The sequence below is a fragment of the Pongo pygmaeus genome, chromosome 2, assembly GCF_028885625.2.
Source record: "Pongo pygmaeus isolate AG05252 chromosome 2, NHGRI_mPonPyg2-v2.0_pri, whole genome shotgun sequence".
In the NCBI taxonomy this organism is placed as follows: Eukaryota; Metazoa; Chordata; class Mammalia; order Primates; family Hominidae; genus Pongo; species Pongo pygmaeus.
In genome coordinates, this window is record NC_085930.1 from 164462286 (window position 1) to 164484763 (window position 22478).

Sequence of the window (22478 nt, forward strand, 5' to 3'; positions counted from 1 at the left end):
ACCAAGACTGATCAACCATGAAGCTTTTTGGGGTTTTTTTTGTTTTTTTTGACAGACAGTTATTGGAGCTTGAAATGGGAGGAAAAAATCTGAAAGAACTGCTTTCAGATATGGATACAAGGAGCCTTCTCCTTTCCTGAACCTCACGCTCCTACACACACATTTCTTTCTAGTGTGAACTATTACAGACTAAAATATCAAACATTTGGCTTACAGTATTGATGTTTTCACTTCATAAGTACAAATCTCAGAATATGTGCTCAGTCAACAATAAGCTTCTTCTGAAGACACAACTATAAAAAAATTGGAATAAGGCGCATACATAGATCTAGACAATCCTTCATGTATTGATTCTAATTATTACTCTCCCTTGAAACCCATTTTTATTCTTTAAGGGAGGGCAGGCTTAGCTGATAATGAATGTCTTTTATTGCATTACTTGAAGTAATTACCTTTACTAGAATTTTGCCTTTCAAATTTTGAGGGCTTGGAAGCTGCTTGCACTCCCCTGTATCAACAGATGACAGGTCCAGTTTGTCGCGGAATATTCCTTTCAGGTACTGAGCAATCTTCCTTTGCTGCTGGATACTGCAGTGATTCTCGATAGACAATATAACCGGAAACCTGAGAAAAGAGCAACACAGTCCAGAGGCGTCAGGTGCAGGCAACTCACAGGGATTTTTGAAAATGATTCAGTATTCACTGTGTTGTTACAATCCTAGTGACAGTATTTGTGATACTGATGATGATTAAAATGCTTCTAAAATGAGAAAGATTAGAAATGCATTTAAAAAATTCCTCCGAGCAAATATACTTTGCTAAGCATAATGGATGAACAAAATACCAATCCACATGGGATGGCTTTTCTAACATTTTGCATCAGGAAACAATGGTAGATATATTATGTTTCTTTCAAAAGAAAAGATAATTTTAAAAGAGATGAGAAGTCTAAAGAAAGTAAACTCATATAATGTAATTTTGTCTTATTTATTCAAAAGTCTAAAAGCATCTAAGAGACTACTGAATATCATTAAATGAAGTTATTGACTCTAAAATATATAATTAACCCCCACCTTGAAAATTATGATTCAGGATAAAATAACATAAGGGAATTCTGTGTTTTATAGCATCCTACATCACACATTTCAAAATCACTTTTATAGAATTATATACTAGTCTTTGTCAAAAAATAAAAATAAAAACCAGCCAAGCATTCATTCTACACCAGCACTCAGGTTTCTGCACAGAAAACATGAGATCCATGTAAATAATTACCTAAAGGAGTTGGTGGCTAAGGCAGAAAGGAGATCAGGGCTGATTACATGATTTTACTCCTCTCTCAACCTTATTTTTTCCTCAGAATAAGAAATTATTTCAAATTCAGGTTCATTGACTTTTTTCTAGTTTTCTGTTACATAACTTCAGACATAATAGGCAATATATTTAAATCACCTAATATATCAATGTGCAGAAAAACTTTTTCCAGGCTTTCATGACAAGCACAAGTTCCACAATACGGGCTATGACCTCCAGACCTACATTCTCTCCTCATTAGTAAAACCTGATACTGTAGGTCATCTTACAGATGAGACTTTGTGGCTGAGGTAGGTTTCCTTACTCGACTACAATCTGTTTGCTATTCATTTCTTCACATAGGTTTTGCCCTAAAGTGCCAGAAGAGGGAAAAGCAACAGCAACAACAAACTGACAACCTTGAGTTGTCCTGCAGTCACAACAGGGAGTTTTAACAAGGAATTTTCACATTGTCAATTCATTTACAAAAAATCTATTAGTGGCAGGGAGCAGTGGCTCATGCCTATAATCCCAGCACTTTGGGAGGCCGAAGCAGGCAGATCACTTGAGGCCAGGAGTTCGAGACCAGCCTGGGCAAAATAGTGAAACCCTGTCTCTACTAAAAATACAAAAATTAGCCAGGCATGGTGGCACGTGCCGGTAATCCCAGATACTCAGGAGGCTGAGGCAAGAGAATCGCTTGAACCCGGGCGGCGGAGGTTGCAGCGAGCTGAGATCATGCTACTGCACTCCAGCATGGGTGACAGAGCAAGGCTGCCTCAAAAAAAAAAAAAAAAGCCTAAATAGTGTTTGATGATGTTTAGCGTAAAGCTGTGCTTCTCAACAGGGAATAAGGCAATTATTCCCCCCCAATACAGGAGACACTTGTCAATATCTGAAGACATTTTTGGTGGTCACACTTCAGGGTTGCTACTGGCACATAGTGAGTAGAAGCTGAGGATGTTGCTTTCCACCCTACACTGCACAGGACAGCTCTCTATCAGAAAAAAAAAAAAAAAATTATCAGTACACAAAGTCAATAGTGCCAAGGTTGAGAAACCCTGGTATAAAGATGCAACCAAAGTTAAGAAAGGAGAGGAAAAGGCTGAACTTTTAAAATGTACTAAACAAGCTTATTAACTGTTTTAATTTGAAGTGCTTTTCTTCTAAGGGTTCCCAAAATTGAAGTAAATTGTCAAATCACCGGAGGATCTTCCAAGATACATAGGTGGCAGGCCTTCTCAACACCCTACTTCATACATTGGGAAATAAGGGCAAAATTACTTCACCCATTTGGCTAGGACCTATAGAAATCAGGGTTGTGAAGACCCATTAGACTGCAGTGTTCAAGATTCTTCCACATGGGAGGCATCATAAACTAAATCTGCTATGCAGCAAGTGTGTCTTATTAGAAAAGCATTTTTAACCTCATGTTTAATTAATGAGACAACCAAATATTGGAAATTTTAAAGGCTACTAACTTCTAAAAAATTAATTTTACACAATTGTAATTTTAATTTGTTTCCTTTAATTCAAAAATCCTTTCTTGAATAGCTGGTATACTGAAGGTACCTGCTAGACAACAAAAATGAATACAAAATAATAAGACATTACTCATATTTTCAGTGAGTTCACAGGCTTACAGATGTAAAAGAAGGCAAGTAACCAACCAATTGCAAGAGGGTGCTATATGATATGACAGAAATATGTGCAGGGTGCTAAATACAGAGAAAATATGGAGAAAAAGAAGATTTAAATCAGCTGGTGGTATTAGTAAGTTGTCGGAGGGACAATACTTAAATGGCCTTGTAGAATAAGCAAGAATTAATCAGATAGACTAACAGGGAAGGGTGTTCCAGGCAGAGAGAACAGCATACGTAAGAGTGGGGAGTTGGGAAAGAGCCAGGCTCAATGGGGAAGCTGAAAGACAGTCATTGAAGGCAGAATCCTAAATCTCTGTGGAATAATGGTGGAAGATGATAGTGGAAGACAAGGGAGATGCCAGACCTTAAGGGACATGAAGACATGCCTGTGTATTGAGAGAGCTTCTGACAGGCTTTAAGACAAGAATTGAATCACCATGCTCATATTTCAGAAAGAAAACTGTAGCACCAGTGTGGAGGATGAACCAAAGGGGGAAATAAAAATGAACAGGAGGCAATGGAGTCAAAAGATAACTTGGGAAGTAGAATGGCCAAGAATTGGTTGAGTCCAGAATGACTCCCAGTTTCTGGTCAAGGCCAGTGCTGCCCCTAACTATTAATAAGAGGAAATGGAGCAAGAAGCAAGGGGAGGTTTGGCAGAATGAGATGCTGAGTTCCCCTTGGGGAGTAAGCTCCTTAATGGCAGGAGTCTTATCTTCTGCTCACCATTGTGGCTCCCCACACCTATGGGATACTCACATGAATATTCACTGAGGATTTTTATTTTTATTTTTATTTTTCTGAGATGGAATCTCACTCTGTCACCCAGGCTGGAGTGCAGTGGTGCAATCTCACCTCACTACAACCTCCGCCTTCTGGGTTCAAGCAAATCTCATGCCTCAGCCTCCCGAGTAGCTGGGATTACAGATGTGTACCATCACATCCACCTAATACTTGTGTTTTTTTAGTAGAGACAGGGCTTCGCCATGTTGACCAGGCTGGTCTCAAACTCCTGGCCTCACGTGATCCACCCTCCTCAGCCTCCCAAAGTGCTACAGGAGCCACCGTGCCCGGCCTCACTGAGTATTTTTCGACATGGGTCTAGAACTTGGGGGAAAAGTTCTGGACATAGAATTTGATAAATATCCAGAAAGTGATCTAGGGCAAAACCTTAGAAAACAGTTAACCATTAAAGAAGAAATAGATTAATAGAAGACCGCAAGACAAAAAAAAGAGATTGAGAAGCAATGAGAGCAATGGAGGGGAGAATGATATAATGGAAACCAAAAAAGGCAAGTAGTGGGGAGGAAATATTCAACACTGTCAAATGACAAGGAGAGGGTCAAGTAACATAAGGACTCCAGACACCTCAGTGTATAGATAAGACATCCATCATGATCAAAACCCACTAATTATGTACATAGTAACCTATGTTTCCAGATTTTATGGACACTCTACACCCTGGATTTAGAAATTTAGAGGTCACTCTTTGCAAGAATGTCTTTAAGGGGGCATATTGAGAAAGAATGGGATAAGGAATCAATGCAGCACGAAAAAGTACAAACGCGAAGGCCACATTATTTGTTCACAGTGTTTTGCTGAGAAGCAAGGAGAAAACTAGTCTAGCAAAGAGGGCAGTGCAGAGTCCAAGGAAGAGGATGTGGTTTTGTAGCTACATTACATCAGGCAATGCTCCATGCGGGAGGCTACTGCTTAGCTCGCAGGTGCTGCTGTACTTACTCATTCTTCACAAAGGCATGCTTGTTGATGGTCTCCACAACATCTCTGAAGAGAATTTTTGAAGTGAGAGTGTAACCATGATGTACTACTGGCTCTCCATCCGGGCCATCCCAACAGTCAACTGCCAAAAACAGAAGTTTATATCAACAACCCAAAGTCTCTGGTGTTTATTAATATTTCTGGAAATACCAGACACATATTATTTCAAGTCCATTATCTGAAATTATACCCATTTCAATCCTGACAAAGACATGACACAGACACAGAAATCGATGTTCTGGCATATTTATCAGAACAAAGAATTAAAGAATTGCTTTTCCTCAAGACACAGTGATTTGAGTGTGGTTAAAAAGATGTCATATTCTTAAACAGCTCAGAATTCACCAAAAACTCATTAGAAGTTATCTAAATCCAGTCAAGTGTTCCCAAGGATAGGGAGATTTCTTGAAAGGTCATTTATCCAATTTCTCTTCTTCTTCTTCTTCTTCTTCTTCTTCTTCAGGTTATGAAGGTCTTTTAGAAAGTCACAGTGTCCTCAAATCAATAATACAGTTTTCATTATTGTTCACTTAAGCTCACAATGTTTTATTAGATTGATTTCCATTTCATTAATACCACAGTAGTTATAAAATAACATCAACTTCCTAAGTTCAAATCCTCGAGCCCTGCCAAGATTTATGTGAATTTGGGCAAATAACTTAATCATTTGAAGACTTGCTTTCCCCATCTAGAAAAGGAGAGTAATAGCACTTATATCATAAATTTGAGTGACAGTTAAATATATGTAAAGTAGCTTGTAACACTGCATGGTATATAGTAACTATGATTGTTATTGATACTATTAATATTGCTCTCTACCCACACAATCTCATTAGCTCTCAGCTGGAGAAAGACAGTAGGTTCTTCACCATCCCCCTCTGACTAAGAATTTGCTTTCTCTTGTTTATATATTTTGCCCCCAGGGTAATTCCTCAAAACACTACTTTCACCGCATTGCTCCTTTGCTCAAAAGCCTACTTGGTGCATAGCACAGCATCCAACACAGAGAAGTAAGTAGTCTGTAAATACATGCTAAATGGATTAATAAATATCTTACATCATACAGTAGCTCTTGTGTGCTTACCTCCAACGCCCCTGTCTCTTGTACTAGAGACTGGCTAATCATTCACTAACCCTGTTTCTTCTTTTACCGAGGGAACACAGCTGGACTCTATTTCCTAGCCTTCCTTTGCAGAAGGATGTGGCCAGTGAAATGTGAGCAGAAAGTATGTGCACCACTTCCAGGTATGGTTGACAGAAACCTGCTGCCTTATATAATCATTCATCTTCTTTCCTCTTCTGCTGTGACTTTAGAAGTGGTGAAGATGGCACAGCCACAAGATGGAAAAAGACAAAACTGCTTGAGAGATTCGCCCACTAGGAACACCTATTTTGAACTTCACATAATCAAGAAATAAACTTCAGTTGTTTTAAGGCACAGAAAATTTGAAGTTTCATTGTTAAAAGGACAATGTTGCCTTAATTACCATGCTAGCTCCTGTCTGACAATTCAATCTTACTTTCTCCTACACCCAAGCTCACAGGCTTGTTCTTCTGGTTAGGCAAATTTTCTCACATACATTTCCACCTCCATGTGTCTTTGCTTTTTCTTTAAAGTCAACTGACATATCTCCTTCTCATTTTGCTTATCTAAATCCTAATCAAGGCAAAACTAGGATCCCTCACAGAACCTCGCTAGCCCACAGGATCTCTCTTTTCCTTATGGCAAGAGGTCGTCATCTCAAACACCACCAAGAGCCTAGCAGTTAATATAAATAAGTGCAGCAGCTCAATGGGAAATGTGTGCCTGAATGAGATAACTACTTACTGTCAATCATTACTAAGTAGGAATGAAAACCTTGGTTGCCAGATCTTCTGAGGAAAGTAAAATGTCTAGATTTTATTGCTGTGAATTTTCCCAATTTTTAAATACTGGCAATTAATCCATTTTAAAAACTACAATATGGGCCAAACATAAACATTTCTGCAAGCTGAATTTGCATAATGGAATGCTGATTGAAAGTCTGCCTTTAGAGTTTGAGACCAGCCTGGCCAACATGGCGAAACCCCTTCTCTACTAAAAATACAAAAAATCAGCTGTGTGGTGGTGGATGCCTGTAATCCCAGCTACTCAGGAGGCTGAGGCGGGAGAATCGCTTGAACCCGGGAGGTGGAGGTTGCAGTGAGTCGAGCTAGTGACATTGCACTCCAGCCTGGGCAACAAGAATGAAACTCCGTCTCAAAAAAAAGAAACTCTGCCTTTAATTAGGACCACACAGTTCCGAACCACATATGTTCTCTATTTCAGCAGCACCTTCCCCTATATGTGTGCTTTGTGTATTACCCCAGGAGATATCTCTGTTTTTCTTCTAAAACATTCAAAATGTTCACCATAATTATAATGTGATTGTAATGGTTAATTTTTCATGTCAATGAGGCTTGGCTATGATGTTCAGTTGGTCAAACACCAGTCTATATGTTCTGTGAAGATATTTTAAAAATAGGATTAACATTTAAATCAGTAGGCTTTGGGTAAAGCAGATTATGATCCACAACGTGAGTGGGCCTCGCCCAGTCAGCTGAGAGCCTTAAGAGCAAAGACTGAGGTTTCCCTTCAAGGATAAATTCTCAACACTGCAACACAGAAACTGCCTGAATTCCAGCCTGCTGGCTGGCTCTACAGATTTCAGATTTGCCAACACCCACAAGCATGAGAGTCAATTCCTTAAAAATCAACCAACGAATCTCAATCTCTTGCTTTCTCTATATATCTTATTGGTTCTGTTTCTCTGCAGAATCCCGACTAATACAGCTATCTATATTAATCCACTAAACACTGGCTGTTCAAATATCCCTATGGGAAAAAAATAGAAAAAATAAAAGAAGAAAAAACATTCACGGTTGATACCACAGGAATGCTAAAAACAATGTTTAAGGATAAGATGCTGTTAAGAAAACCAAACGTTCTGAGATATTATCAGACAGTGTCTACTGTTCCTTGGGGCCTGCAAATGAGGTCAAATGTATCAACAACATCTTCTCACAAGAGAAGCATCATCCATATTTTTCCATGTACTTGACAGTCTTTAATTTGTCTCTGGAAATAATTATGGAAAAAAAATTAACAGGTGTTTCAAATAATATATAATTTTAACAACTTTTCCCCTGTTTTGTGGTCCCTTCTTGGAGAAGAAAGGGCATAACAGGATTCTTCATAAAGGAACTAATAGCTTTTCCAAAAGAATGCAAAGGCGACAAAGCAATACCTTGCCCAACTTGCTTACCGTGTCTACATCAAAAATCAAAACCACACGAGTCATGAAAGAAGGCACTCTGGCTAGTATTTACAACATAGGCAGAATATTCATAACTGAGGATAGGAGGTTCTCCTAATGTTCACTTTTTATATCTAATTCCATCACTTGTCTGTGAGATGAAGACAACAATATTCCCAAATGGTACTGGCATCTTAATATGTGGCATTCGTGGCCAGGTTCAAATGGCAGTGAAGTTTCCTGTAAGTGCTAATGCTGTAAATGGGAATGTTGGCAAGGTAGAAATCCTCTGTCCAATTCTCCTGCTCATAAAAGAGCCGGGCCCATTTTTTAATCAGGTTACACACTATGGAACCCCAAAAGCAAGCAACTCTGACAAAGTTCTGGCCATTCTGAAGGCCAAATAGCTAACACAACAGCTTTTCATAATGGAGCTTAAAGACGTTCCACCCTGATAGCACTCCCAGAGATAACGGGAGAAGTCATAAACCGATTACAACAGCAATGCAACATCAGTCCCATAATGAGAATGAAAATCCCCTGGACAGAACATCCATATTTATTAAGCAACTCAGGCTGAAAATCAAGCGAATAAAAGGCCGTGTAAAAATGTTATCAATTTGATTTGCTGACAAACCCACCTCACCAAAAAGAATTATTGCTCTTCCTCAAGACACTATGTACATATCCTGACTGAGGACATTATTGCAGCTGAACTAATGGAGATGGAAAACATAACATTACCAAAATAGAAGCTTGAAAGTAGAGAGAGCCTCCAGGTCACAATAGTGTGAAAACACTGTATAGAATCATTCTTCTCCATCTCTCAAGTGCTACCCTTGGCAAAAGCAGCTTCAGAAAACAGCTGTGGGACCTGAAATTTTCAATCCATGACCAGCTACATTCTATAAATTGGGTTCTTTAAATTCTAACTGCAGCTGTTTAAGAATAAAAATACCTTCATCTGGCCACATGGCAGATAAAATGCCACTAGGTATACAGGAGTACCCCTTTATCCTTGGGAGATAAATTCTAAGGCTCCCGGTAGATGCCTGAAACTGCAAAGTACTGAACCTTATACATACACCCTTGTTTTTTTCCTATATATACATACCTATAATAAAGTTTAGTTTATAGATTAGGTCAGTAAGATATTAACAATAACTAATAGTAAAACAGAACAATTATACTGCAATAAAAGTTATGTGAATGTGGTTTCTCTCTCAAGATATCTTATTTTACTGTATCACCTTTCCTCTTGTGGTGAAGAAGGGACAGAGTAGGACAGTATGAGATTTCATCACACTACTTAGAATGGTACACAACTTAAAACTTATATGTTGTTTCTCTCTGGAATTTCTATTTAATATTTTCGGGGTGCGGCTGACCATGGCTAACTGAAACCATGGAAAGTGAAACCACAGATAAGAGGAGACTACTATACATACATTGGTGTCTCCGTGCCCAAGCTTCAAATGTGGACTAAGGTCTTCAAATCACAGGACTGACAGAAATTGTTAGGAGGACCACAGAGATCATGTCACCAAATGCTAAGCCTTCAGCAACATCTAAATATTTAGGTGGTAGGCCTAATCACAAATGAAGCAAATTCCTCCTTTTAATGCCAACCTCCCCTCTATGTTATGCTCCTCACTTTCTCTGGCCATCCTTATACGACCTGACAGCCTCATTCAATTCCCTAGGGTTGGTCATGTCATTCAATGCTTGCTCCTCCGAAAACACACAGACTTTCTGGAGAACAGTGCAATTCGAGAGTCAGACCAACCTCAGTTCAAATCCCAGCTTCCAAGCTTCCTAACCTTGGGAACTTAAGCCATTTATTTAACTCTGAGTTGAATCTCTAAGAAGAGATTATTCCCTCTTTCTTGATGGTGTTATAAGAATTAAATGAGAATGCATGGAAAACACTTAGCCAGGACCTGGTCCACTAAAGGTGCTAAAATCATAGTAGGTCCTCTTTTCCTTCCACAATACATTCAAATCCAAGGTGACAACCACGATTTCCAATAAGAAATAGGTCAAACACACAAAAACAAAACAAACAAACAAATACAAAGAAATAGGTCAAATGCAAAGCTGACCAAGTCTCTGAGATAAATATAATTATTTTCCTCAAGAAAAACATTCCAGAAACAGTAGTTCAACTTCTATTGTCCAGTTATAGATTATTCTAATAATAAGAACTTTAAGCCAAATACTAGGGAAAGAATTTACTGATGCAAGCTGGTGAGGAAGATATTTGGGAGCATATAAAAAATTGCATATCCTTTAAAATTATACCATAGCTGTGCATAGCCTCATTTGTACAAGTATCTGGAGAAGGTAACCTTTTGGACATACAGAGCCAAGTCGCTTCTTTGTATTACAGCAGCGATTGGAAAACAGGAAGTAAGAAGGTACAAGAGAAGGCTCTTGTTCAATGTCATCTACTGCACACAATTTCCAAAAGCTCCCATTTTAGAATTAAAAGACTACTGGAAAAGCAACAACTAAAAATCATGTGTACTTTATCATGAATTATCTTAATCAGATAACTTTCCTTCTTAATACCCCAAACAAAGTTGCAGGTTTAGAAGTTTTGAGTCGGTATAAGGAATTAATGACAGAAACATGGTTAGGCTTGGGTAGGATACTGATTTTGGACAGGTAAACCAAAAAGAGAAGCCTAGGTATCTGAAGGAACTGAAAAGCAAAAGAAATAGAGCAGAAGAGACAGAATTAACAAAGTTGTAAAATTGTCTAGAGTTGACTGTCACTTCATAGAGTCACTAAAAGTCATTTTCTGTACTTGAACCTCCAAGAAAATGTCACTATTTACAATGATAGGCAACCATCAGTGTGAATCCAATGAGGCTGTGTGCTCAGGGCATCTCTATGCATGCCAGACATGAAAACTTGTTGAGTGCTGAGCAAACAAAGGGCTGAATAATGGCTGAGAGCAGAATGTCACCTTGAGACCTCTTATTGCTTGAAAGGATTTCTTCCTCTTAATATTTTATAGCATCTTCATTATTCAGTTGTTTAAGCTACTCAATTGTTAATCACTATTGCTGGTATGTACTCTCTGCAACTATTGCAAAAATACTATTGAACGACTAAATTTACAGAGCATTCAATTTGTAGTCATCCTAATGTTTCTGTATGCAGGTAGTTTTTAATACCTGCCCATTTTTTAAGCATGTTGATTTACCTTAATAATATTACTGTCACTTTTGTAGCAGAAAATTCAAGCTAGAAACTATCTGACAAAGAAAGGCCCTTCCAGTTAAGCAGTCTTATCTCATTGTCCTACTGCTTTATTCATTGCCCTACACTTTCCACCATGCCTAGGAAAACCAGTCATCCCACTGCTGACTCCCAGCACATTCCCCACCAAAATCAAAAGACAATTCCCTGTGACTCATGGCATCTCCATTCAATCATAAGCCAACTCCCTTTTATCTTCAGACTCCCTTTGGAATTCTCCTCAACCTCCTTACCCTGGCTAAGCACCAGCTTACCTTCAAGGGCACTACTTCCTTTCTCCAAGGATGCTCTTTTGTATAAATCACAGAAGATTTAGATATAAACCAGAAGGCATTATCTATGCCTTTACTGCTACTTTTAAATGATTGTTCTTCTACACTCATTAAAAAATCTCTCCTCCTTTGAAGCTTATTCTATCCAGCTATACCTTTCTGGCTTCTTCCAATCACCTTTTCTATAGCATTCTTTTTTTTTTTTTTTGATGGAGTCTCATTCTGTTGCCCAGGCTGGAGTGCAAAGGCGTGATCTCAGCTCACTGCCACCTCTGCCTCCTGGGTTCAAGTGATTCTCCTGCCTCAGCCTCCTGAGCAGCTGGGACTACAGGCGCATGCCACCAGGCCCAGATAATTCTTGTAGCTTTAGTAGAGATGGGGTTTCACCATGTTGGCCAGGCTGATCTCAAACTCCTGACCTCAAGTCTCAGCCTGCTTCAGCCTCCCAAAGTGCTGGGATTACAGGCATGAGCCACTGCACCTGGCCGCATTGTTTTTATACTTAAGTGTCTGGTTTACAGTTTTAATCTCCAATCTGCTCCTGTCTGCATACTTTGTAAATTAAAACACCATGTAACCATCTATTTAATCCCTTAGCACTGACCTCCTCAAGGCCAATAGTCCCTTGCTTCACTCTGTTTCCATGATGCTCACCCATGACACAATCTGGAAATTCTCACCTGTGACTAAGTCCCATTGCAATGACAGCTCTCTGTTCTCATTTTTTTAAAGTGTGATGACAACTTTCCACATTTTTCTATTTATTTGAGTCTTCTAGTCTCTTAATCTTATTTTATGGCCCCCTATCCACTTCGCTTCCTTTCCTAGAACCATGGAGCCCCTGTCAGTTACTTATAAGAGCTCTCACCAATACCTTGAAGATATTTAATATGATCTAGAAATCCCGAGACTTGGATCAATTCCATAATCTGTCTTTACTCCTTCTCTAAGCAGATGAGTACTGTTGGGGATGGGATCAAAGGGAGTCTAAGCATCCAGATTTTGAATCAGTAAAGACCGTTTTTGAAATCAGCTTGGGCTTCCTTGACTTACCTTGTCAATTCCTTTCCCATTCTCTGATGACTTCTTTAACAATTTGCTGATTTTAAGCCCTGTGGCCAATCTCCACTCACTTTAAACTGAGTGGATGATGTTCTCTTATACTTCTCTGAGAAAACAGGCATGCGCCCTTTCAAAAATTTCTTGTCCCCTTTATCCCACCTGAAAACAAACCTATATTATTTCCCCCACTTCCAAGTCTCAAAACTGCCCCCCAGCCTATATCATCAAACATTTGGATGCAGAAAAATGCCCAGTCACCAATCCACAGCAGGTAACCAACTGCCCACTAACATATCACCAACCTACATAGCAAAGGCCACCAACAATTCCCTGCTGTCAAATACAGCTAAATTGGATACTTAGTTTTATTTTACTTTTCTGTTCCCTGTGGCATTTCTGGCTATTCCTTTCTAACCCTTTCATCCTTTAGATCCAAGTACTCCTGTTCTCTGCACTGGTCTTGCTGGCTCCCCTCGTGCTCCCTACTCCTAATTGTTGTATCGCTGAAGTCCTCAGGCCTCTTTCTCTTTTCCCCTTCTCTCTGTAAATGATCTTGTACACTTCCATGATTTTAACTACCACATACCAAGTTCAGCATTTTGGAATCCTTATCTTGCCCAGACTCTTCATTAAGTTCAGACATTGTTATCCAAATGACTGATAAAGATGTTCACATACTTGTTACAAAATCAATCTAAATTCAGCAGACGGAAAACTGGACTCATTTGGGCTCTTCTTCTCAGATTCCCTACAGTATGGGGTGGCACCATCCACCTTCTAGCTCTCCCCTTCATTCCTTTCATTCTTTTCTCTCACCAGTTTCCACTAAGTTTACCTCTTCAATACTGCATCCTTAACATCATCTCTTTCTCACTTAGTCCAAGATTTTGGAATCCTCCCTTGGATTCACTGTGATAGTCTTCCCACCAACTTCCGGCTTCCAGTTTCACCTCCCTTCTCCCTCCACAAACACACATGTCAAAAAAAAAAAACTTTTAAAATTATCCTTTCACACTGTTGCCCAAATAATCTTTCTAAACTGCAAATCTGATCATATCACTATAGATATTAAAACCTTTCACTGGCCCCTCATTACCAAAAACTAAAATTGAAATTCCTCACCATAGCACTCAAAACCCTTTACAGCTGACCCCCAGCTCCCTTCCTAGCCTAACTGATTTCTCATCACATTTTACCTTGCACTTTATTCTCTGTACCACCACTTCTATACCACTGTATATCAACCAACCGGTGGAATTTTCACATTGTTTCTCTCTCTCTCTCTCACAGGTGGGGTCTCACGATGTTGCTCAGACTGGAATGCAATAGCTATTCACAGGCACAATCACAGCACATTGCAGCTTTGAACTCCTGGTCCCAAGCAATCCTCCCACCTCAGCCTCCCAGGTAGCTAAAACTATAGGTGTACAATACCATGCCTGGTTTATATTATTTTTTTAAAAATGTTCATCCCTTCTACTAGACTGTGAACTTCCCGAAGACAGAATTCCTATTTTGCTTACTTCTGTATACTCACCACCTGGAACCCACTAGAAGTTTAATAAATGTTGGCTAATTGATAGACCATGAAGTATCTTAAAAACAAAGAGCTTGGCCAGGCACGGTGGCTCACGCCTGTAATCCCAACACTTTGGGAGGCTGAGGCAGGTGGATCATGAGGTCAGAGATCGAGGCCATCCTGGCCAACATGGTGAAACCCCGTCTCTACTAAAAATACCAAAAAAATTAGCTGGGTGTGGTGGCATGCACCTATAATCCCAGCTACTCGGGAGGCTGAGGCAGGAGAATCGCTTGAACCTGGGAGGTGGAGATTGCACTGACTGAGCCTAGATCGTGCCACTGCACTCCATCCTGGCAACAGAGCGCGACTCCATCTCAAAAAAAATAAAAAATAAAAAAATAAAAACAAAGACCTCTCCTGAACTATTTTTGCAATTGTATAATTAAAAATATCTTTCTAGGAAGACTTTAATTTTCATCATAACTTCTCAGCAACTAACGGTATGCTTCACAACTGCTAACACAGATCTCTTTCTCCCAATTGAACAATAAGGAGCCAGAGAGAATTATGAGTTAAGACTGACTTTACAATGAGCAGAAAAGTAGTACTAATTAGTGTGAGAGTGTGTTTTAGGTCTCCATTCTTTATACTAGACTCGACAGACTGATTAAAGGACAGGGTCACCCATACATACCAGAGCTCAGAAAAAGTGCACGTACCTTCCACACAGCGACAGCCCTCTTGCAGCACCCGTGCATACATATCCACTTTGGACTGAGAAAGGAGCTGGTCTCCAGTCAGGTATGTATTGTGAGAGGAAGCAATGTAGTAGTTGCAGAGGGGCTGATCCATGTCTTGGTACACTTCATGGTGCAATGGGTTAAATATGTCACAGGCAGGACTACGCATGAAGTTCGTGAAGCCTTTGGAAGAAAGAGAGTGACTTACTACAGCTTTCAAAGCATATATACTTAATGGCTCTCAGAGGGGCAAAAAGGGTCAAAAAATGTTCATGATGATTATTTTATTTACCCTCAGGATGGCCTTTGTGGAGAAAACTGGAGCAATGAGAGATTTGCTTGAGTTCAATAGTATGGTTTGGATATTTGTTCCACCCAAATCTCATGTTGAAATATAATCCCCTATGTTGGAGGTGGGCCCTGGTAAGAGGTGTATGGATCATGGGGGTGGATCCCACAAGGCTTGGTGCTGTCTTTGCAATAGTGCATGAGTTCTCCTGAGATCTGTTTGTTTAAAAGTATATGGCTCTCTCCACTCCACTCACTCTCCTGCTCCAGCTCAAGCCACGTGACCTGTTTCCTCCCACTTCACCTTCTACCATGAGTAAAAGCTCCCTCCAGCCTCCCCAGAGAAGCCAAGCAGACGCTGGCACCATGCTTCTGGTACAGCCTGTAGAATGTGAGCCAATTAAAACTCTTTTCTTTATAAATTACCTAGCCTCAGGTATTTCTTTCTTTCTTTTCTTTTTTTTTTTTTTGAGATGGAGTCTCACTTTGTCACCCAGGCTGGAGTGCAGTGGCACAATCTTGGCTCACTGCAACCTCCGCCTCCCAGGTTCAAGCGATTCTCCATCCTCAGCCCTCCGAACAGCTGGGACTACAGGCATGAGCCACTGCGTGTAGCTAATTTTTTTGCATTTTTAGTAGAGACGGGGTTTCACCACATTGGCCAGGCTGGTCTCAAACTCCTGACCTCAGGTGATCTGCCCGCCTCGGCCTCCCAAAGTGCTGAGATTACAGGCATGAGCCACTGCGCCCGGCCACGTATTTCTTAATGGCAACACAAGAACAGCCTAATACAGTCAAATAGACAATGTCAGAAAATGAAATGTGACTTTTAGAATAGCCTTTTAAATATAACCTAATACATATATACATATATATATACATGTTGACTTTTTAAGAATTTTGACTAGGTAGAGGAGGGGCCAAGCCGTTTAGTGATGACTAAACTCAAGCTATGCTTATGCAGTGTGACTGATGCCATGCTAAAACCATAGTTATACCAACGGGTACCCTGAACAACCAGCAATTGATAGGTTATTACGTTCATCTGAAAAACAGTAAAGTCAGTGCCATAGTTAAGGTAGTAAGTCAAAAGTTAAACACTGTCTAAATTCAGGGTGTGATTGACAACCAAACTGGTTTGAAAAAATGCTGCTAATGGCTGGCACATTTTATAACTTTGAAATAGTCCTTTAAGATTATTTAGAAAACCCTATCAGTTTTTTTACAGTCTTTCAAAACATAATGCCTGGGTCAAAGAGGTTTTCACTAATATAACAAATAAATAAATGGATGACTCACAAGTACCTAAATAGAATAATTATTGGGTAAATTATTTCAAGTTCTCAAAAATCATTTGGTATAATTATATTTGTAACTATCCTTTGAGACTTAATTTCTTCATGTCAACTTTTATGTCCATAACTTAGGAAACCATGTTTAATTCCATCTTTTCGGGCCTCACCAAAGAAAAGATTCATTTCTTAGCACAGAAAAGGCCCAAGTTAGTTTATCATCTCTGGTTGTTTTTAAAACAGTGTTTAATGATATAAGATTTTATTTTATTTTATTTTATTATTTTATTTTTTGAGACAGAGTCTCATTCTGTCACCCAGGTTGGAATGCAGTGGCACAGTCTTGGCTCACTGCAACCTCCACCTCCCAGGCTCAAGGGACTCTCATGCCTCAGTTTCCTGAGTAGCTGGGATTACAGGAATGTGCCACCATGCCCAGCTAATTTTTGTATTTTTAGTAGAGACGGGGTTTCACCATGTTGGCCAGGCTGGTCTCAAACTCCTGGCCTCAAGTGATTCCCCCTCCCTCAGCCTCCCAAAGTGCTGGGATTACAGGTGTGAGCCACCACACCCAGCTAATGATCTAAGATTTTAAATTATTCTTCTTCATTTTAATTACCTACCACCACAGGAAGTAAATAGATGGTATTAAACCCCCCTTGTTCACACTGATCTGGGAGCAGAAGAAATGAGGGGGCCAACGGTCAAAATTGGTGAGATAAACCACGACTTTGCATGCTCTTATAGGCAGCTGGTCTTTCATTAAAGATCATCTGCTCTGCCTGAAAGATCCTCCTCTTGGGTGACAGCCTACACAGTATTTCTTTACATATTTTAAATATATATACATACATGTAGCTGTATTTCTACCATATTATTTATGTCTAACATTCCAGGAGCTAGATTCTGAGTATATAACTGTGGGCAAATTATTTAACTTATTTGAGCCTCACTTCCTCAACTAAAAAATGAAGTCATTGTATTAATGAGATTTGTGGTTCCAACAGCTTCTGCAAAGCTACCAATTAGGAAAAACAGTCAGTTGCTACCATTTTAAAAGAAACATGGCAAGTCACTAGTCTCAGAGAGAACTTATTTTAGGACTGAATTTCCCTTCATGAAATTATCAGGCTAATTTCCAAAAATTAGCCAGTTGAGAAAAGCCCAAATATGTCATGGCATCCATCACATGTGGTGATATCAGGTAGACTTGAAGTGGAAAATGCTTATGGGCATTGCAAAAGTAAGAGAAATAGCAACATCATGGTCTTTGCTTTGCAGGAAAATATATGTGTGTTGTAGATTTTGTTTGAATTATTTATTAATATAATCCCATGGATATCTCCTGATTTCTTTTCCTAAAAATTTTTGCTGGAATTTAACTTAACAGGCTGAATCAAGAAATGAGAAGTAAAGAATATTGGTTATTTTACCTTCTATGCCAAGAACATTTTTCACCTTATTTTCTTCTGAAACTTCAAACTTCTTTATGATGTCAAGACAATAGTCCGTTGTCACATTATTCATCTAAGAAAAACAGAATACTAGTAGAGTACCTGCAATTTCATAAACTATCTTCGTCCGCAGTAAAAAGACATTGACTGATTTTGCATTCTTTACACCGTGCAAAGCACCTAAATGAGCAGGGTTTGGGGTTACTAGTGTCACAGCTACTTTATCGTTGGAGAATGACCATGATCTCAATCTTCCCATGCATCTTTTAGATTGAATCAGTGAAAACAGCCCTTCAACTATTAGACAAATGTTCTCTGTGAAGCAATGAAATAAAATCAGTTATCAATGTGAATCCATTGCCAAAAATACTCTCACTATAAGCTAGCAGCTATCTGCAAAAATTAACGTTTCCTACACAAACACACTAAAGTTTGCTGATCATAGATATATGTAGAAAAAGAATGATTCCCTACCAAAACAGAATGTTTCTAAGTAAATGTACCTCTGTGTGTGTGTGTGTGTGTGTGTGTGTGTGTGTGTGTATGTGTGTATCCATAGAACCATCCACTGAGCACAGCAGTCTGCCATGGTAATTCAGGAACACAAAGGTTAGCAAGAGGAAATAAAAATGAAAAGCTAGGTGAGGTAGCTAGCACAACAACTCTGGAGCTAGACTGCTTGCATTCAAATCACCTAGTTCATATTATTAATAGTGTGACTTTGAATAGGTCACTTACCTTTTCTGTGGCTACCTGATAGTGGAGTGATAAGGATTAAATGAATCAATATTTGCAAAAACATTGTGTGGCACCAAAAAGGCAGTATATACTATTATTAATCTTATTGAGTCAGTCTCAAATTTGCTACATGAACAATATATGCTGAGTGTCACTGGGAAAAGTAAACTCTTCGGAAATAATTTCTTTAATTAAACAGCAACATCAAGAATGTGATATTTTGATCAAAAATCCATTTAGTCCCACAATGTAACATTGACATTTAAAAATATTAATGAATAATTATAGAGGAAGATAATTTTGTGAGCTAGTATTTCATATTTTAATTATATTTTCTCAAATATTCCATTTTTGTTTAGGTTTAACACTTAACGTTTTAATAAAATCTAGTTTTTCTAAACAGTCTATTTAAACTGGGGGTGAAGCACTGCTGTATGGCTGTTTTTTATCAGTTCAAAAGAACACACAATGCTTTCTTTCTTTTCAAACCAGCATGGTGGCTGATGCATCCTTTGAGTAAATTTTATAATTCTTATTCTATTCAGGGGCCCATATTACCAGAAACCACTTGAAAGTATTATAAATAAATGAAACTGCAATACCTCCAAGGAACTCTACTGACCCAGGCAGGCATTGAGCAGCTCATTAATTTGTCTGCTGTGAGCTAGAGAAATTTGGCACATGCAGTCTAAAAGATACATAATTTTTCACAAAATAAAATGAACAAAATTGATAACAATTTTACATGCCATGTGAAGACTAAGTTCACTTTGCAATTATTTTGTTTATAAGGCCACTTGTTCAGAAATGTAGAGGTCTTAAACTGGACTCAGGTAGACTACCAGAAGCCCATGTGATCTTAAAAAAAAAAACAATAAAGAAACAGCAAAACAACTAACTCACTGAGATGGAGCTAACTGCAGGGGAGCAGAGAATATGTTACTAATTCAGGATACAATGCAGACTTTTATAACAAAAAACATCATATTTGAAAATATTCCTTGAATTAGCAAAAATAGTAAGCATTCTGTGAAGTTCATAAATTTCTGGGCACTGTAAAAGAATTAATGGGAAAAAATAATCTACTTTCTACCAAAATTGATGTATTAAGGATTGACTCTTTGCAAAATACAGTAAAACCCCATAATAATGAGAATTGAAATGTAAGAGTCAATCGACTCCCAACCTTCCCCAGCCTCTGATCTCATTTAATTAATCTCCCAACAGCAAAATCCTGCATTTTACATAATTGAGTTTTTTAAGACTTCATTTAAGTTATAAGTTTATTGTATGACTGAAGGTTCAATATAGGTTAATGCTCTTTACCGTCCTTCTTCACCCTGTTTTGCTTCCTATTTGACAGAGCTGATAGGGAGAAATAGGAATTTCTCCCTTCTCCCTATTACTCTAACCCTGTTTCCTATGGAGTTCATTTGAAAGTTTTGTTTGTCATTGAACATCTGAGTCACTTGCTGTCTCCAATACTGAATATTGTTCTTTCTACACTAGGCAACTGGTGCTAAAAGAAGAACTTAAGATAAAATTTGATTTATTTTAATAATGACTCTACATTTATATAATGCTGTCAATGTGCAGTAAAGAGCTTTTACACACATAATCTGAAATAGTTCTTACAATAGTCTTGTAAATTTAGTGTTTTTATCCCTGCCTTATAGATAGAAAAATTAATGTTGAGAGAGGTTAATTAAACATCACCATCAAAGTCACAAAACTGTAAGAGGCAGAACCAAAGATCAAATTTGGACCTTCTTGACTTCAAGTCCAAAGCACTTTCTTGTATAACTGTTCTCTGGGCATTTTTCTTTATTTCTATTGAAAAATTAAAATGCTTACTTTTAAAACTGATAGGTTTTTTTAATTTCAATATAACTGAAACTCCTAAATCATTTCTTTACTTCAAATCAATTATTACAATTTAACTTCTTTCATTATTCAAGATTAGACTCCATTCTCTTTTCCTTTATTTACTGTAGTTCTTTAGTCTCATCCAGAAGAGAAAAGACTCACTGGTCCTCACATTAAAGGACAACTAATTTCAGATAAATTAGTTGTAGAAACTAGTCGTAGATCTATAAAATACCCGTATTCTGACACTACCTATTTATCCTCAGACTTTCTGTAAGTTTTTTAGCAAAATTTCCCTGTGAATGAAAATTTAAAACAAAGTCAGAAGGGGTAAACAATTATATTTCTTATGGCTATGGTTCTCAACAACACCAAGTGCAAAATCAACATATCATTTGCAAAAATTCTAATATTGCTAAACCTTACTGGCTTATTTTTACCAAAGTGATATATTTGTAAATAAATAAGTCAAAACTAAGATCTTTATAACTAAAACCAGAAGTCCCCCGCCTATACCCAGAATCACTCCCCAAAGTCAATAATGCCAATATTTCTAGATATTTCTTTTGAAATTGGTCTTTATATATGTATTTGGAGACGGAGTCTTGCCTTGTCACCCAGGCTGGAGAGCAGGGATCTCACTGCAACCTCCGCTTCCCGAGTTCAAGCAATTCTCCTGCCTCAGCCTCCAGTGTAGCTGGGATTACAGGAACGCCTCACCATGCCCTGCTAATTTTTCGTATTTTTAGTAAAGACAGGGTTTCACCATGTTGGCCAGGCTGGTCTCGAATTCCTGACCTCAGGTGATCTGCCCACCTCGGCCTCCCAAAGTACTGGGATTACAGGTGTGAGCCACCACACCCGGCCGTCTTTATATTCTTAATTATTGTGTTTATAATGCTATATTGTACACTTTAAAACTTATTGACTTCTTATTGTGTTACATATTATGTTAGATCTTTAACATAATAATAAGATCTTCTGGATCAGCAGATCTGCTTCTCTTTGCCTGTCCTCTCAGTATAATTATATCATCCAGTTTTTATGAAATATATGGTGTTTAAATTATTCCAGGTATGCAAATGTTGAACAATGCTGAATCCGTTGTACACTGTGATTGTTTCCTTTCTCATAGAACATTTTTTATGATTACTTGCTGCCATTCCTACGCATTTGGTTAACTTGTAACATACCTATCACAAATTCTTCCCAATGACTCTAATGGTCTCTCAAGTTCCACATAATGAAAGGAAACAGATAATCCATGAATTGTGCTTTTTTTCTCCTTACAAAAGTTCTCCTTCTTTCCTGCTGGTTGGGTTCTGGAACAGTATTCAGCTTTTGCTCTGACTTTATTCTGTCACTCTTGTGAAACAGCTCTCAGGAAGTAAATTATTTCTTTCCCTCATGTGTTTTTGTGTGTGCTCTGGTGTACTTGTCTTTTATTCCACACACACATTTGTTTGACAGTTTTTGGCAGAAAACTCTAGGTTGAATCATTGCTCTCATGATTTTTGGCTTCCAGAATTGCTGTTGAGAAATCTGATGCCATTCTGATTCCAATCCTTTTCACATGACCAGTTGTTGTTTGCTAATTACTTTAGTTTAGTTTTCTCTTTTTACAAGCACTCAGGGTTCCACTTTATCCTTGGCACTGTGAAATTTCACTCTGATTTGCCTCTTTGTGGATCTTTATACTGAGGTTGGCCCTCGTTTGGGTTTGTCAGTCTAGAGAATTTACCTTTCCATGCTAATAAATTTTTTGTATTATTTATGTGATAAGTTTCTCCGTTCTATTTTCTCTTACTTTTTTCTATTTCTTTTTTGTTTGTCCTTCTCATGCTTTTAATTTCCAAGAGCTTTTTCTTTTTTTCTCTGACTCTTCTTTTCTCATGGCATCCTTTTATTTCTTAAGAGACAGGTCCTCATTCTGTCACCCAGGCTGGAGTGCAGTGGCACAGTCATGGTGCACTGCAGCCTCCAAATC

The 22478-nt window shown here is 38.4% G+C and overlaps 1 protein-coding gene across 5 annotated transcripts in view; it reads right to left on the reverse strand.

The window, feature by feature from the left end:
* PLCH1 (phospholipase C eta 1) overlaps window positions 1-22478 on the reverse strand; it is a 266633-nt gene that overhangs the window by 57097 nt on the left and 187058 nt on the right. For all 5 annotated transcript variants that reach the window (XM_063661314.1, XM_063661316.1, XM_063661313.1 and 2 more), the window contains 4 exons: window positions 17867-17960; window positions 14833-15036; window positions 4677-4797; window positions 453-624 (listed from right to left, as the gene is read on the reverse strand). In XM_063661314.1, the coding sequence (XP_063517384.1) occupies window positions 453-624; window positions 4677-4797; window positions 14833-15036; window positions 17867-17960 (591 nt within the window). The remainder of the gene's footprint in view (window positions 1-452; window positions 625-4676; window positions 4798-14832; window positions 15037-17866; window positions 17961-22478) is intronic.